The sequence below is a fragment of the Berghia stephanieae genome, chromosome 5 (assembly GCF_034508935.2).
Source record: "Berghia stephanieae isolate SIO BIC M18660-M18661 chromosome 5, UCSD_Bste_1.3, whole genome shotgun sequence".
NCBI classification, from domain to species: Eukaryota; Metazoa; Mollusca; class Gastropoda; order Nudibranchia; family Aeolidiidae; genus Berghia; species Berghia stephanieae.
Genome location: NC_088364.1, coordinates 85,439,932 through 85,458,460, shown reverse-complemented (window position 1 = coordinate 85,458,460; position 18,529 = coordinate 85,439,932). Strand labels below are relative to the sequence as shown.

The window sequence follows — 18,529 nt, the reverse complement described above, 5'->3', positions numbered from 1 at the left end:
ATCTAGATTATATTGATAATATTAATAAAAAAGGGACATGAGATTGCATCTTTGGGGAATCTCAGGTCTTTTGAAATTATCCATACAAAAAATTATCCTAATGTATAACTAATGTTACGCCGATTTCATTTGGTATTGTGATGAAGACATTTAGAGCATAAAACCTCATCAGTTCATAAGTCACATACAATACATTTAAAATTGAATCAAGTAAATATTTTCTTATATGTTTTCAGGGTTGTTTTTTTGTTGTTGGTTGTTTAAAAAAAATATCTGTAGAGCTCGAAAATCTGACAGATTGAGGGAGATCATTCCAAATCGTGGGCCGGATTTCATAAGGGACCTATCACCAAAGTATTTAAGTTTAGTTTTTTGAGATACTAATGATTTTAAATCGTGGGATCTGAGATTTCTCAGAGGTAGACTCTACGTACGGTTGGAGTAAGTGTTGAATATAGAGGGGAACAAGAAGACTCAAATATTATACCAAAGCAGATAAGGGCTATTTTGTATTCAATTCTAGCCCGGAATGGCAGCCAGTAGAGGGTTCGAAGCTTGTCCACTGAATCATCGTAATGAGATTTTCCCAGGACTAACCTTGCCGCACAATTCTGGAGCTTGTTTATTTTGTTATTAGGGAGAGCAGCGAGCAGTGAATTGCTGTAGTCGAGACGTGACAAGACCAAAGCAGAGACAATTTTGTTCAAAGTGTTGAAAGGTAAAAATTATCTCATCTGTGATATTCCACGGAGCTCAGAGTATATAATTTATTGTTTTTATGCTGATCCATAGACAAAGAACTATTCGGAATGACACCCAAACTTTTAGCATTTTCAGACCTTTTATTTAAAGTCCCGAATTAAGGCTTTAATATTCATGTTTCACTATCTGTTTCTTTCAATTTAAAAAGTAGTCGAGGCTCTGGTTCACATTATTATATTATTTTATATTTAATTTACTTTAGCATTATCATTTCATGTTTTGACACCTTTTCCACGTTAGAACTCCCGCAGAGAGAGAGAGAGAGAGGAGAGAGAGAGAGAGAGAGAGAGAGAGAGAGAGAGAGAGAGAGAGGGATCTTATGAGAAACATGGATCTAAAAAATACGACTACTTTACCTCTACGCGAGGAACTTGAAGGTCCTTTTTTGGTCTTTGCAAAACGACCGTTTGACAAGCAGACATTTGACATCATTATGATTGTCTTCAGAGTCTTCCTAATGGGATTCACGTCACTATTTGGAGTCATCTCTAACATCGTCAATATCATTGTTTTCTACCACCAAGGATACCTGTCCCATAGTTCCATCGTTAATCTCACAGCATTGGCCGTGTCCGATTTCCTCACCTGCATTTTTTCTGTCTGGACTTCCCTGTGCGCGGTGTTTACCAGTTTCCTGGACACGTCAATGTGGTCCTGGGATGTCTATGAAATTCAATTGGCGACCGCTAGTCGCCCTTATAACACAGCTAGCCAAATTACATGCTGGAACACGGTGTTTCTGGCATTCGAGAGGGCTATAAGCGTCACTTTCCCATTCAAGGCAAAATCTCTTTTCACCCCAAAACATTCTGTAGCAATCATGATTTTTATTTTTGTTGCGATGATTTTTATCAATATTCCAAGTCTTTTTCAACTCAAAATTGTGACGGCAGTGGACCCTGTGAAAAACCGTACATATTTGGAAGTAGGTTTTGTTGATTTTATATCTCCTTATCTAAGACTGATTTACTTCTACACAAGTCCTGTTACTCTTCGTTTTCTCTCAGTCATTTTAGTCATTGTCTTCAATCTCATAATTTTCTGGAAAGTTTACTTGTCCCAAAAGTTTAGGGAAGCAACTACAGGCTTTAGAAAAGGAGCGCAAAATCAGAATCAACAAAAGCGTGATCAGAATGACTTGGTATCATCTGAGAACAACAAAATAACACATTCTGAAAAATCAACCACGAAAGAGATGCGCCTGGTTAGGATGATTTCATTCATCTCTGCCTTGTTTGTGATTTGTTATATTCCCAGTGTGGTCCACGTCATCATTGGTTACATTGTCTACAGGGTGAATTACGATTATCACCATTATGTCGACGCAGTCATGTTTTCCTGTTTATCCTTTCTACAGCTTCTCTGTGCAAGCACGAACATTTTCATTTATTACAATATGAGTACACGATTCCGAGAAGAGTTTTTGATGATTTTTCGGAAATCAAAGCATTAGTTGTGAATGCAATAGGGAATGAGATTAACGGAAGAGTAGCGTCCCTTCATTGGACGTCACCGGCGGAGAAGTTATTTGTAAACAAACGAACTACAAGCCAAGCGCTCCAAATACAAGATTTATTATTCATATCTTGTACAAAAATGCATACCGTTGATTATGATATGCATTTTTTGTACAGAAATATGAATAATAAATTTTGTTTTTGGAGCGCTTGGCTTGTAGTTGGTTTGTTTACAAATAACTTCTCCCCCGGTGACGTCCAATCAAGGGACGCTGCTCTTCCGCTAATCTCATTCCCTATAACAATATTATCCCCAGAAAACCCTTTTCCTTCTTCAGGGATAATTAATTAATCCACCAATATTCCTTCAGACAACCATGAGATATAAATCCTACCAACCCATTTAATACGACGTGATCTTGCAATTCTCTTTTATCCCCGCTGCACAGTACCTTTTCTTGTCACAAGCGGTCTACGTTACTGCGGTCAGCAGTCTTTCGGCCATCTTTTTCAAAACCAAATTGTACTTAATTTACTGAATGTTAAACTAGTTGGATGACTTTCATATTTAAATGGTGAATAAAACTTCATAATGTAGATTTGTTCATGACTAGGTTCGTAAATAAAGCCACTACAATTGATGCTTTTGTGGCAAGTTGCTATGCAGATACTTAGACCTTACACAAACCATCACTCACCAACGTTGACGACGCCTGAATGTCCCTGGAAGTTGATTTTATACTAACGATTATAAACAAGGAATACAGAGAGATTAGAAAGCAGTTTCATATTTGCCATAATAATCAACCAATTGATTGTGGGCAATCAAATGAAGAAGAAGAAGAAATAAAGCTTACAAATTAACATTTTGAGTTTTCGTCTTACCATACACACTGCCCTCGCCTCGCTTTTCTGGGCCCAAATATAATAAGGTACATGGTAAAAATAAGTAAATGTTCAAAATATTAATGTGAAATAGAAAGTTATCTTATAATTAACAAGAGTTTGAAGTATGAATGTATTCAAAGCGATTTACACGGAGTCACAAGTGAAACACAACACCCGACATGCAGGTTTGAGAGTTTTTGCCAAGATCGACCCAAACGAGTTTCCTGGCCATGTTTTGATTCCGTGTATTTTCTGAGTGCGATAGTTGAACTGGTTAGATATTGGTATTTTTTTTAACCATTTAGTTTATTTTCAGATTTATGCTATGGCAATTTTAGAAATTTAATTGAGTTGTGTTTTTTGAGATGTTATAATTTTGTATTTAATGAAATATTGAAGAAGAAAAAATGCATAAGATGATAAATTTATAGGTGAATTGTTTAACTTTAAGAATAAAACAATTTAAAACATAAAAAAAACACCCGAGATGCAGGACGAAACAAGACGCTTACGACAATTTCCTTTTTCAACAGAGACAAAGTGGATATCACCAGATACTCATTTTATATCCGATTGCGGCGAATATAGAATCTTCTCCAAGGACTCAACTGTACGCCGCCCTCATCGTGACTCAAACCAGGGACCTTCTGGTCGGGGACGAGTGTCATGCCATAAGGCCACAATGCATAGTACGAAAAAAGTTACAAAGCGCTTAGAGCAAGCAATAAGATGAATAAAATCACGTTATAAAATTTAATGCGTAAATGTTGCTGCTCGAAGCTCGAAGAAATAAATAATAACGTGAAGTTGAATGTAAGCTTCAATTTAATTACAAAAACAGATCAAATGAATGTTTCGGGTTTCCCCTTTATCAACAAAAACAGGATGAATGAAACACCACAGATGAATGAGATGATGTGGTAGTGGCGTAGTTAAAATGAATCTCATTCATCTGTGGTGTTTCATTCATCCTGTTATGTTGATAAAGGGGAAACCCGAAACGTTCATTTGATCTGTTGTTGTAATTAAATTGAAGCTTACATTCAAATTCACGTTATTATTTATAAAATTGAATCAATTTGGACCAATGTTGAGAATCATATTATTGACGTGAGAAGAATAAAGACGTGGGTTAATTTTTGTTCTTAAGGTCACTTACTTCTCAACAAAATAAAAATTGATTACAACGCCAAATTCTCACATCTAGAATAAAATAGAGAAATGAAATGGAATGTTCCATTATTATTAAAATTTAATCTTAGGAGTCATTGACCATCGTGTTCTGAGGTCATATCAATATAGGCTAGGCTCTCATTAATTATCTGCTATTTACTTAGCCTAATCTATTTTTTTACATTTTGACATAGACGTCTATTGATTGTTCAAAAGTATAATACTTTTAAATTAAGGCATTAGTTGTAAATTCGGATGAAAATACTCTTCTATAATAATATTAGAACCGACTCTAAGAGTCGTAAAAATATGTTTGTTGTGTAAAATGTAGCTCGTAATGAAAACTAATTTTGATTGAATTGATAAGGCGATAATAGGGAATGAGATTAGCGGAAGAGTAGCGTCCCTTGATTGGACGTCACCCATAGTCTTTGACGTCACCGGCCGAAAAGTTATCAGAGAGAGAACTTCATGTTGGTTGTGCGCATGCGTCTCTCGTCCTCGCTTCCGAGGATGTTAGACTTGTAAAAAATATAAATTGTTGGCATTAGCACCCTAAAATACGACATTCATTCTCCTCAATAAAACATACAAACTCAACACAAGTCTGATATTTCTGGCTATAAATTCAATTTTTAATATCTTAACCAACCCGACTTAATACCGTTTTGAGGCGAAGGATCACAATTTATTCAATGATTTGATATCTTAGACTACTTCTACCTAATTTTCAAGGTGCGATACCTATTTATATTTATGTTTGGAAGGGGCGGGGGGAGGGTTGATTATTTTGCATATTGACCTTTGACCTCTACAATTGATATCAGTGCCATTGGATTTTGGTAAGCCTTTAGCACAATGTTTCTGAATCCAATAATTATACAAAAATCTATCAAATCAAACAACATAATTTAATGCCTCTAAAAGGGGAGCGATTGCATAAATGACATTTAAAAAATAAATTTAGACATTACCAATCATTGTTCTAAGAATTCATCTATTATTAAAAGCATCACGTAACTCTAAAATTATCTTTTGCATTAAACTTTTTAACACGATACAGTCGACATCATAGCAAGCACGTTTATGAAAAATAATGGATGGAATTATTTTTTGCATAATTTGGCCTGAGACCCTTTGACCTTAAAAATCGATAACAAAGTACTTCGATCTTGGTAGTAGTAGTAGTAGCGTATGGCTACACCTCCAAATGTATTTCGTCAACCCAGCTTCTAAAGTCTTCCTCCGCCTAAGGATGGTTTCGTAGCCACCTTCAAGTTTAGTGACTGGACAGTGGAGGACGATGTGATCGCTGGTCTCTGGGGCTGCCTGACATTTCTGGCAGGTATCACTGTTTCCAAGTTTCCATCTGCGCATATTTGATGCAGTTCTGCCATGTCCAGTTAAGAGGCGGTTTGAGGAAATCTTGATAGGCGTTTGGTATTATGCTCCTAGATCTTTACTTTTTATGTTCCCAAAAAATAATTATTTTATTATTATTGTGCCATTTTGTGTCGAAATCATATGGACATTCAAAAGCATTCCATTAAATTAAGAAATTGCGGCTATGTGGTCTAGTTGTATGACACTCGCTTTCGGATCGGAAGGTCCTGGGTTCGAGCCTCGCGCTCGGCGCATAGTTGAGACCTTGGAAAAGGCTCTTTACTCACATTCTCTCACCGTACTCGGGTGTAAAATAAGTACCTGGCCGTTAACAGCTTTGTCTTTGTCCGAAAAATTGTAATATCGCCTAACAGGCGTCATGTCCCGTCCTACATGTTAAATGTTGCTGTTGACCATGGACCCCTTGTAAAGCGCTTTGAGCACATTTAGTGGATATTGCGCTATATAAAGCTCAATTTATTATTCTTATTATGATTATGATTATTATTATGATTATTATTATTATTATTAGTATTAGTATTATTATTATTATCATTATTATTATTATTATTATTATTATTATTATTATTATTATTATCATTATTATTATTATTATTATTATATTTCTATTATTATTATTATTATTATTATTATTATTATTATTATTATTATTATTATTATTATTATTATCATTATTATTATTATTATTACATGTCAGTGCAACTCCATATCAAATGTTGTAGTGGTGGTTGGAATGATGATGGTTGTGGTAGTATTGGTGGTTCGGATAACGGGCAGGCCTGTCATAATTTCAAATGTCAGCGACATTTTACGGATAAAACCTCAAACTTTAGGAACAATATTTTGAGCAATAGTAATGTCTTAAAAGACAGTCAAACGTCTGATATCAAGAGAATAATATGGTTACAATGGTGCTAGTATTATGCCATTAGTCCCAGTTACTCTTAATTACTTTCCTTTTGTTTAACCATTGATTCCATTTATACTTCTTGCTTTCCTTTTGTTTCACCATTCCAGATATGATGGTCATTGGTTTATAATAAAGTTTGTTTGAACCAAATACCGACTTCGTGGTTATTTACAGTCTAGGATGGTGGTAGTAGTAATAGTAGTTGTAGTTGTAGTAGTAGTAGTAGTAGTAGTAGTAGTAGTAGTAGTAGTAGTAGTAGTAAATAGGGGAGGCCCTCTGCACATTCTTTGAGCTAAGGGAAGTAACCCAAGTATTCTTTCAACTAACCCTAAAACAAACTAATAAAACATAGTACATTTAACCAACAAACCCACGGACCTTCACTACGACCTATAACTATAAATAACACTATAGGAGGTGGGCGCCAGTGGAGAGTGAACCTGGGACTCAGGGAATTGCACACCAGTGGGGAGTTAACCTGGGAATATATATAAAGGATATCAGTAGGAAATAAATCTGGGACTAAAGGGAGATGGATACCATTGGGAGTTGAAGCCGGATTTATTTCCCACTGATATCCTTTTTTAGATATTCACAGGTTAACTCCCCAATGGTGTGCACTTCCTTGAGTCCCAGGTTCACTCCCCACTAGCGCCCACCTTTTATAGTGTCAGGTTCATTCTACTCTGGTACCCAACTCCTATATCCAGCTTCAACTTTCAATGGTGTCCATCTCCCTTTAGTCCCAGGTTTATTTCCCACTGATATCCTTTTTACATAGTCCCAGGTTCACTCCCCACTGGCGCCCACCTCCTATAGTGTCAGGTTTCTCTCTCCTCTGGTACCCAACTCCCAAATCCGGCTTCAATTCCCAATGGTATCCTTTTCCCTTTAGTCCCAGATTTATTTCCTACTGATATCCTTTTTACATAGTCCCAGGTTCACTCCCCACTGGCGCCCACCCCCTATAGTGTCAGGTTCATTCTCCTCTGGTACCAAGCTCTCATATCCGGCTTCAACTTTCAATGGTATCCATCTCCCTTTAGTCCCAGGTTTATTTCCCACTGATATCCTTTTTACATAGTCCCAGGTTCACTCCCCACTGGCGCCCACCTCCTATAGTGTCAGGTTTCTCTCTCCTCTGGTACCCAACTCCTATAGTTCGGCTCGGATACCCACAGTTATCCATCTCCCACAGTCCAAGGTTAACTCCCAATTGGTGTGCACTTCCCTGAGTCACAGGTTCACTCCACACTGGCGCCCATCTCCTATAGTGTCAGGTTCATTCTCCTCTGGTATTCAACTCCCATATCCGGCTTCAATTTTCAATGGTATCCATCTCCCTTTAGTCCCAGGTTTATTTCCCACTGAAATCCTTTTTACACAGTCCCAGGTTAACTCCCCATTGGTGTGAAATTCCCTGAGTCCCAGGTTCACTCCCCACTGGCGCCCACCTTCTATAGTGTCAGGTTCATTCTCCTCTGGTACTCAACTCCCATATCCGGCTTCAACTTTCATTTTACACAGTCCCAGGTTAACTCCCCACTGGTGTGCAATTCCCTGACTCCCAGGATCACCCCCCACTGTTGCCAAACTCCCATAACTTTGCCGGATATTGTCGGTTTCGGCGGGTTTCGGCGGGTTTCGTAATAAAGCACTAATTCTTTTTTACGAAACCCGCCGAAACCGGCCGATAACCTTAGTCTCAGGTTCACTCCCGACTGGTGTACACTTCCCTGAGTCTCGGGTTCACTCCCCACAGTTGTCTACTTCCCATAACTTTGCTGGATATTGTCGGGTTTCGCCTGGTTTCGGCGGGTTTCGGCGGGTTTCGTAAAAAAGCACTTGTTCTTTTTTACGAAACCCGCCGAAACCCAGTCCCAGGTTCACTCCCCAATGGTGTACACTTCCCTGAGTTCTGGGTTCACTCCCCAGTGCCACCTACTTCCCATAACTTTGTCATTCTCCTCTGGTACTCAACTCCCATATCCGGCTTCAACTTTCAATGGTATCCATCTCCCTTTAGTCCCAGGTTAACTCCCCACTGGTGTGCAATTCCCTGACTCCCAGGATCACCCCCCACTGTTGCCAAACTCCCATAACTTTGCCGGATATTGTCGGGTTTCGGCGGGTTTCGGCGGGTTTCGGCGGGTTTCGTAATAAAGCACTAATTCTTTTTTACGAAACCCGCCGAAACCGGCCGATAACCTTAGTCTCAGGTTCACTCCCGACTGGTGTACACTTCCCTGAGTCTCGGGTTCACTCCCCACAGTTGTCTACTTCCCATAACTTTGCTGGATATTGTCGGGTTTCGCCTGGTTTCGGCGGGTTTCGTAAAAAAGCACTTGTTCTTTTTTACGAAACCCGCCGAAACCCAGTCCCAGGTTCACTCCCCAATGGTGTACACTTCCCTGAGTTCTGGGTTCACTCCCCAGTGCCACCTACTTCCCATAACTTTGTCGGGATTCGTCGGGTTTCGTCGGGTTTCGGCGGGTTTCGCAGGGTTTCGGGGGTTTCGGCGGGTTTCGTAAAAAAGACACACGGTTAGGAGCAGTGCTAGGATTACCCGCCCAAAATATTACCCGGGTAATACCCGGGTGGTCTGATTACCCGGGCACCCGTGGCAGGAGTGACTTTTTGACCAAAAAAATGTTTTTGTGAAAGAGGGGGGGGGGGGGGTATTTTATTTTTTTATTAATGTATTATTTATTATTTATTACAACAAATGAAACGAAACTGAAGTAAGAAACAAGGATAATTAATTACAATGTAACCAAACAAAAAAACAACAAAAAAAACCTGAGATTCCTTTAAAAGATAAGAACTAATATAGTCTTAATCTGTTGATTCCAAAATTGAATCAAACGTGTGTTAACAAATAATACCCCAAAAAAATCAATGTAATTGAAAAATAAAGGAGGAAAATCTTTTGAAAAAATGTCATGTAAATGTAAATATGTAAATCAAAATTGTATTACATCCAATTATCACTCTCAGTTCGGTTTCCACTTGTTGAAGCGGGTACCCGCTACCCGCCCCTTTTACCCGAGTACCCGGTTTAACTTTATTACCCGCGGGTACCCGCCCAGCACTAATTAGGAGCTTTCTGAAGGACTCCCCTTTTTAGTTTTCATTCATTTGTTCTTCAATTTTCTCTTAATTTCAAAAATTCGTTTACATTTTCATTCACCTTTCTGAAGGAGGGGCAGGGTGGTATTATTATTGCCATTGCTAAGCAGTTTTTAAAAGAAAGAATATGAATTTGAACTTGAACAGCAGCAAAACCAAACAAGTAAATTAGTAATAAATAGAATTTAAAAAATAAAAAATAAAACTCGCCTCTTCAACATAAAGAGAAACAGTTCCATAAACGAAAATACGGTGTTACATTGTCATTAGGTTAGGAAGCCAAAATTGGCTAGGGACCAAGATTTTGATCTCCCTCCTAGTCTCCTCTCCTACTCAACTCCTCCAAGCCTCTCTCTCTCTCTATGAAACTTAAGTTAATATTTATTGGTGGACATAAGAAAGTCTATAGCCATAACCGCTAATAAGATCTCCCTTTTCATGTGTAGATTGAGTTGCAGTAAGTGGAGAAGAGTCAGAGTGACGGTGTGCTAAGAAGATAGAAGCGGTTTTCTTTTTGTTTTGTTTGTTTTTTACGCTAACATCCTCCAACTCCAATAATAGAAAAAAGGAAAAAAGCATCGTTCCTAGGGGTGGGGGTGACAGATTTGAATACGCTAAGACTAAGGAGGATGAAAAGTCCTCCGACAGAATTATTTTACCGTCAGCCAAGGATTACTATACTGAAAGGATTGATATGTGGAATCTTCAGCCCCCGCTTGTGGGGGCCATTGGTTGGATAACGATTTCAAGCAAAATTACTACTTTTCTGCATTGGTACAATTTCCTTGAATGCGCAATAATTGATTCTGCTCTTATAATTTCGGTACTTTATAAGAAATCGGTTAATTGGCGATCATTAGTTTTAATAATATTTTCGTATGTCTTGAATGATATAAAAATATATAAAAAGTAGTAAACTATCAACAATTTTACTGGAAAGTATGAACTATTTTTTATGACGCCCTCTTACAAATTGAGTGATTGGGTTTATTTATATTTTTTAAAAGGTACTGTGTTTTCAGTCCACCAGTGGACTGAAAACACAGCTGTGTATTTAGTCCACTGGAAATAACAATATTTAAAAAGGACCAAATATCGTCTTACTGACGACATTGATACTCGGCTGATTATAGAGCAGTAAAGTTAGGTGCCCCAAACGTAAACAATAACAAGTTGCTAGTGATTTCCGTTAGGGACCGGAATAATTTACGCACAATATAGGTCTCCCAATTTTGTAGTTTGAGTTGTAGGCAATACACTTTCAGTATTGAAAATATGTTTACATAAAATCTAACAGTTGCAGAAATAATAATATAAGGCTAAATTATTATGAAAATCAGGCTCCGAATAATTCTCGTTTTGTTCACACCAGCGCAATAATTTGCTCTGGTCTAAAAATAGATAGACTGTAACTTTTGATAAATTTTAGAAAATTTTACCTTTTGTTCCATAAAATATCCATATCTAGACATTATTTGATGCATGATCGAGTATTTATGAATATGTGTTTCTTTTGCCACCTAACAGCCAAATTTTAAAGGTTATTTTTTTCTATTATTTACATTGGAACGTGAGCTATCAAGACAGGAACATGTGGTTTGCCACGTGCTTCTCGACCTTTGTTTACGTTTGGGGCACCTAACTTTACTGCTCTATAGGTATCATCAGAAATGGACATGCATAAAATGTATGCCTGAAATAGATCTCAATTCTCGAAACCGATTTATCAAACTTGACGAGATTCTTACCGTGTCTTTTATCATTTTTATTTATTTACTTTTACTCACTTTTAAGAGAGAGAGAGAGAGAGAGAGAGAGAGAGAGAGAGAGAGAGAGAGAGAGAGAGAGAGAGAGAGAGAATAAGGAAGAGAGATATTGAGACGGAAAACACACACACACACACACACATATATATATATATATATATATATATATATATATATATACACACACGAGAGAGAGAGAGAGAGAGAGAGAGAGAGAGAGAGGCAGACAGACAGACAGACAGAGAAAGAGAGAGAGAGGCAGATAGGCAGACAGACAGACAGAGAGAGAGAGGGAGAGAGAGGGAGAGGGAGAAAGAGAGAGAGAGTCAGTGACAAACAGAGAGCGAGAGAGATAGATGGAGAGAGATATATTTTTAATTAAAATAAGAAAAATGTTGAGAGAGAGAGAAAGAGAGAAAGAGAGAGAGAGAGAGAGAGAGAGAGAGAGAGAGAGAGAGAGAGAGAGAGAGATCCTACTTTTTCATCAATCGGGCAATACTACACATTAAATGAAGGCGATAAATACGTTTTAAAAGTAATTAATTTTGTTAATAAGCATTAAATCGAGGCGTGTACGCGTAGACTTTGTTAATTTGGACCTGCTGAGTTCAAATATGTATTTTATTTTAAGATCGGAGTGCTATTTTTCATATTGACGGGCTTAACGATTTGCTTTCGGGCTAAAAAGATCGAAGAAAATCCGCCTTCTGGTGGCAAACCCAAAATAAATAAAATGTATATTCAACATGTCGAATATTTTGCAGTCTCCTGCCGACATGACGTTTATACGGGTCGACTCCCTTTGTAAACATTTTACAAAACCTACCAAGGTACCACACAGCAATTAAAATCGTCTGGCTTAGACGATTTTGAATTTTATAAAAATCTATAAAGTAACTAACACAAATAAAACATATAAAGATAACTAATAAGGCTAACAGAGAGGAAAGAGGAGGCGAGGAAGAAGACGTGGAAGGAGGGAATGAGTAATAGTAATAGAAGGTGGGGGTAGCTGGTGGTGGTGGTGATGGTATGATGATGATGATGATGATGATGATGATGATGATGATGATGATGATGATGATGATGGTGATGGTGATAATAATAATAATGATAAAACGTAAAAAAGATAAATAATAAGGCTAACAAGGAGGAAAGAGGAGGCGAGGAAGAAGACGTGGGAGGAGAGAAAGAGTAATTGAAGGTGGGGGTAGATGGTGATGGTGGTGGTGGTGATGATGATGAGAGAGAGAGAGAGAGAGAGAGAGAGAGAGAGAGAGAGAGAGAGGCATATAGGCAGGCAGAGAGAGAGAGAGGCATATAGGCAGGCAGAGAGAAAGAGAGAGAGAGAGAGAGAGAGAGAGAGAGAGAGAGAGAGAGAGAGAGAGAGAGAGAGAGAGATCCTACTTTTTCATCAATCGGGCAATACTACACATTAAATGAAGGCGATAAATACGTTTTAAAAGTAATTAATTTTGTTAATAAGCATTAAATCGAGGCGTGTACGCGTAGACTTTGTTAATTTGGACCTGCTGAGTTCAAATATGTATTTTATTTTAAGATCGGAGTGCTACTTTTCATATTGACGGGCTAAACGATTTGCTTTCGGGCTAAAAAGATCGAAGAAAATCCGCCTTTTGGTGGCAAACCCAAAATAAATAAAATGTATATTCAACATGTCGAATATTTTGCAGTCTCCTGCCGACATGACGTTTATACGGGTCGACTCCCTTTGTAAACATTTTACAAAACCTACCAAGGCACCACACAGCAATTAAAATCGTCTGGCTTAGACGATTTTGAATTTTATAAAAATCTATAAAGTAACTAACACAAATAAAACATAAAAAGGATAAGTAATATTAATAAGGCTAACAAAGAGGAAAGAGTAGGCGAGGAAGAAGACGTGGAAGGAGGGAATGAGTAATAGAAGATGGGAGTAGATGGTGGTGGTGGTGGTAATGATAACGATGATGAGGATGATGATGATGATGATGATGGTGATGATGATGAGGAGGAGGAAGAGAAGGAGGGCGATGATGATGATGGTGATACGGAGAATGGATAACGACGACTACGATGATGATGATGATGATGATGATGATGATGATGATGATGATGATGATGATGATGATGATGACGATGGTGATAATAATAATAATGATAAAATATTTTTTAAAAAGATAAATAATAAGGCTAACAAAGAGGAAAGAGGAGGCGAGGAAGAAGACGTGGACGGAGGGAATGAGTAATAGAAAGTGGGGGTGGCTGGTGGTGGTGGTGATGATAACGATGATGATTATGAGGAGGAGGAAGAGGAGGAGAACGATGGTGATGATGATGATGATGATAATGATGATGATGATTGATGATGATGATGATGATGATGATGATGATGATGATGATGATGATGATGATGCGGAGAATGGATAACGACGACGAAGACGATGATGATGATGATGATGATGATGATGATGATGATGATGATGATGATGATAATTTTGATGATGATGATGATGATGAAGATGGTGATTATCATGAAGTGCGTTACAAGCTGTCCCTAGCCAACAGAAACAGCAACATGTAACACGGAGGACGAGACAGCTGTTACAAATATTTAGCGACAGAGACATGTGCATTGTATGCATTTTACAAAAACCAACAATTAAAATCGTTGGCTTAGAAGAGTTTGAATTTTATAAAAATCTATTGTGCAAATTAATAAGAATGTATTTCAGGTTGCTTCCCTGAACTAAGAGTACTTGGACTTCCAATCGCGTTGTTTACATTAGGGAGAGGGAGGGAGAGAGAGAGAGAGAGAGAGAGAGAGAGAGAGAGAGAGAGAGAGAGAGAGAGAGAGAGAGAGGCAGATAGGCAGAGAGAGAGAGAGGCAGATAGGCAGAGAGAGAGAGAGAGAGGCGGATAGGCAGGCAGACACACACACACACACAGATAGAAGGGGGGGGGGGGGGGGGGGAGAGAGAGAGAGAGAGAGAGAGAGATGCAGATAGGCAGAGATGGAGCCCAGAACTTCCTGTCAAATTATGATCGTTCATATTAATACTATGCATTTAGATAAGATACTCACAGTGTCTGTCGCCCAAATAAAACATACCAACACGCAAAACTGCGTGTAACTTTCAACGTTTATAGTATGATTGATATAGTTTAGTGAGAACTAATCACCACCATGTGTCATTATTAAGATGTGCTTTGGGGTGCTTCAGTGCCAAAAAATCTGTGTCATTTTATTCTAATGATGGCAAACAAGATTGTTCATGCTTCCCTCAACAAAGATTGAAAACAATTCCAAATAGGACCTTAGAGAGAGGCTTACCGATGGTTCCGATAGTGTTCCCCTTATGGCTTACAGTTTAACTATCCCAGCATTATCAACACGTTGTTTGGTTAACGTACTCCTTGCATGCGAATCAAGCAGCCCCTCTCTAGATTTTTGTATACAAGATGCACATCCTTCCCATCAGACGTATACGTATATGCCAGTCTGACATCCGAACCCACTTATGGACCTAGTTAAACATTGTATTGTAGTTATGGACAATATTTCGCGTCATTTTTTGAGATTTCCATTACAACAATGAGCCCATGAGGAATTGGGTTATCAGACCTGCAAGTATGATGTAAATACACGTCGCTCCAAATTCAAGCATAAGTTAGTAACACTGTAGTTAATCACTACAAAATACTTCTACGTCATGGTACAAGACCGAAGGGCTAAAGCTCAGCAGGTCGCTGGTTCGGATAAGTAAATAAGTATTTAAAAACCCGATTCATTATGAAAAATTGTATCCAAAATATTCAGTGCCTTTCCTACCAAACAACAACTAGTGATGTAGGTCGTATGCATACTATTTAGTTTTGAATATATTATAGGTATGTATGTCATTATCTTAATAATTAGGCATGTAATTGGCACCCAATATGGTGATAATTAGACATGAAAGTCTTCTTTTCTCTTTTTCACTTCACTAGCCACTAGGTCAAATCATTGTTACTATTATTGTTTTTGTTATCATCATCATCATGATCTGATTATCATCATCATCACCACCATCGTCATTATCATCATCGTCGTCATCATCGTCATTATTATCATCATCATTTAACTGGATTCAGGTGCAAACTAAGTATAACATGGAATATAGATAGAACGAAGATGACGTCACTCAAGCCTTTGTTATTGTATTTGCCATCCGCGTTTGTGAGTGATTCTCACTAAACTGTATCAACCACACTATAAAAGTTCATTGCTACACACAGTTTTGTGTGTTGGTCCGTTATACTTCCGGATGGCAATGTTATGAGCTTCTTAGCCAAGCGCATACTATCTATAACCAGCGTTGTGGATTCTGCTCTGTTTAACAGCTCACGCTTTTTACCTGTGTGTGTGTGTGTGTGTGTGTGTGTGAGAGAGAGAGAGAGAGAGAGAGAGAGAGAGAGAGAGAGAGAGAGTGTGTTTTTAATAGACAACAAAACATGATTTATATCAAGATATGATACACACACGGCACTCGTTGGACCAAAGTGTTATGGGCTCTCCTGTATAGATAGTATGCGCTTGGCTAAGAAGCTCAAAACATTGCCATCCGGAAGTATAACGGACCAACACACAAAACCGTGTGTATCCATGAACGTTTATAGTCAGGTTAATACAGTTTAGTGAGCATTCCTCATAAACGCAGATGGCAAAAAACAACAACAAAGACCTGAGTGACGTCAACTCAGAACTATCTATAGATAGTATGCGCTTGGATAAGAAGCTCACAACATTGCCATCCGGAAGTATAGCAAGCAACACACAAAACTGTGTGTAACCATGAACTTTTATTGTCTGGATAATACAGTTTAGTGAGAATAACTCATAAACGTGGATGGCAAAAAACAATAACAAAGACCCGAGTGATGTCAACTTCATTCTATCTATAGATATAATGAAGTCGTCCTCACTCTGGTCTTTGTTATTGTTTTTTACCATCCGCGTTTATGAATAATTCTCACTATGTGTTTTAATCAGAATATAAACGTTCAAGGTTACACATAGTTGTGTGTGTTGGTCCGTTATACTTCCGGATGCCAATGTTGTGAGCTTCTTAGATAATATGCACTTGGCAAAGAAGCTCACAACATTGCCACCCGGAAGTGTAACGGACCAACACACAAAACTTTGTGTAACCATGAACGTTTATAGATAGTTCGAAGATGACGTCAATCATGTCTTTGTTATTGGTTTTTGCCATCCGCGTTTATGAGTACTTCTCACTAAACTGTATTAACCAGACTATAAACCTTCAAGGTTACACACAGTTTTGTGTGTAGGCCAGTTTTACTTCCGGATGGCAATGTTGTGAACTTCTTAGCCAAGTGCATACTATCTATAGTCAGGTAAATAGTCTAGTGAGAATTACTCATAAACGTGGATGGCAAAAAACAATAACAAAGACCCGAGTGACGTCAACGTCATTCTGTCTATAGATATTATGCGCTTGGCCAAGGAGTTCACAACATTGCCATCCGGAAGTATGACGGACCAACACAACTCTGTGTAACCATGAACTTTTATAGTCTGGTTAATACAGTTTAGTGAGAACAACTCACAAACGCGGATGGCAAAAACAATAACAAAGGCCTGAGTCACGTCATCTGCATACTATCTATTGAAGTAACGAAATTGATGTCACTCGGCTCTTTGTTATTGTTTTTAGCCAGCCATTTTTATGAGTAGTTTTCACTCAATTATATAAATCAAACTATAAACGTTTAAAGTAACACATAGTTTTGTTTATAGAGAGTATGCGCTTGGCTAAGAAGCTCACAACATTGCCATCCGGAAGTATGGCCAGCCATTTTTACGAGTAGTTTTCACTCAATTATATTAATCAAACTATAAACGTTTAAAGTAACACATAGTTTTGTTTATAGAGAGTATGCGCTTGGCTAAGAAGCTCACAACATTGCCATCCGGAAGTATGGCCAGCCATTTTTACGAGTAGTTTTCACTCAATTATATTAATCAAACTATAAACGTTTAAAGTAACACATAGTTTTGTTTATAGAGAGTATGCGCTTGGCTAAGAAGCTCACAACATTGCCATCCGGAAGTATGGCCAGCCATTTTTACGAGTAGTTTTCACTCAATTATATTAATCAAACTATAAACGTTTAAAGTAACACATAGTTTTGTTTATAGAGAGTATGCGCTTGGCTAAGAAGCTCACAACATTGCCATCCGGAAGTATGGCCAGCCATTTTTACGAGTAGTTTTCACTCAATTATATTAATCAAACTATAAACGTTTAAAGTAACACATAGTTTTGTTTATAGAGAGTATGCGCTTGGCTAAGAAGCTCACAACATTGCCATCCGGAAGTATGGCCAGCCATTTTTACGAGTAGTTTTCACTCAATTATATTAATCAAACTATAAACGTTTAAAGTAACACATAGTTTTGTTTATAGAGAGTATGCGCTTGGCTAAGAAGCTCACAACATTGCCATCCGGAAGTATGGCCAGCCATTTTTACGAGTAGTTTTCACTCAATTATATTAATCAAACTATAAACGTTTAAAGTAACACATAGTTTTGTTTATAGAGAGTATGCGCTTGGCTAAGAAGCTCACAACATTGCCATCCGGAAGTATGGCCAGCCATTTTTACGAGTAGTTTTCACTCAATTATATTAATCAAACTATAAACGTTTAAAGTAACACATAGTTTTGTTTATAGAGAGTATGCGCTTGGCTAAGAAGCTCACAACATTGCCATCCGGAAGTATGGCCAGCCATTTTTACGAGTAGTTTTCACTCAATTATATTAATCAAACTATAAACGTTTAAAGTAACACATAGTTTTGTTTATAGAGAGTATGCGCTTGGCTAAGAAGCTCACAACATTGCCATCCGGAAGTATGGCCAGCCATTTTTAGGAATAGTTTTCACTCAATTATATTAATCAAACTATAAACGTTTAAAGTAACACATAGTTTTGTTTATAGAGAGTATGCGCTTGGCTAAGAAGCTCAC

General features: G+C 37.9%; 1 protein-coding gene across 1 annotated transcript; it reads left to right on the top strand.

Annotated features, from left to right (window-relative positions):
• The first annotated feature begins 1,090 nt into the window (after positions 1-1,090).
• Positions 1,091-2,215, top strand: LOC144974039 (uncharacterized). Its single transcript, XM_078916928.1, has one exon. The coding sequence runs from the start codon at positions 1,091-1,093 to the stop codon at positions 2,213-2,215; it is 1,125 nt and encodes a 374-aa protein (XP_078773054.1).
• Positions 2,216-18,529: the final 16,314 nt, after the last annotated feature.

Excerpts from the sequence above, each read along its gene's own strand:
- LOC144974039 (XM_078916928.1), top strand. The coding sequence starts at position 1,091 with ATGGATCTAAAAAATACGACTACTTTACCTCTACGCGAGGAACTTGAA.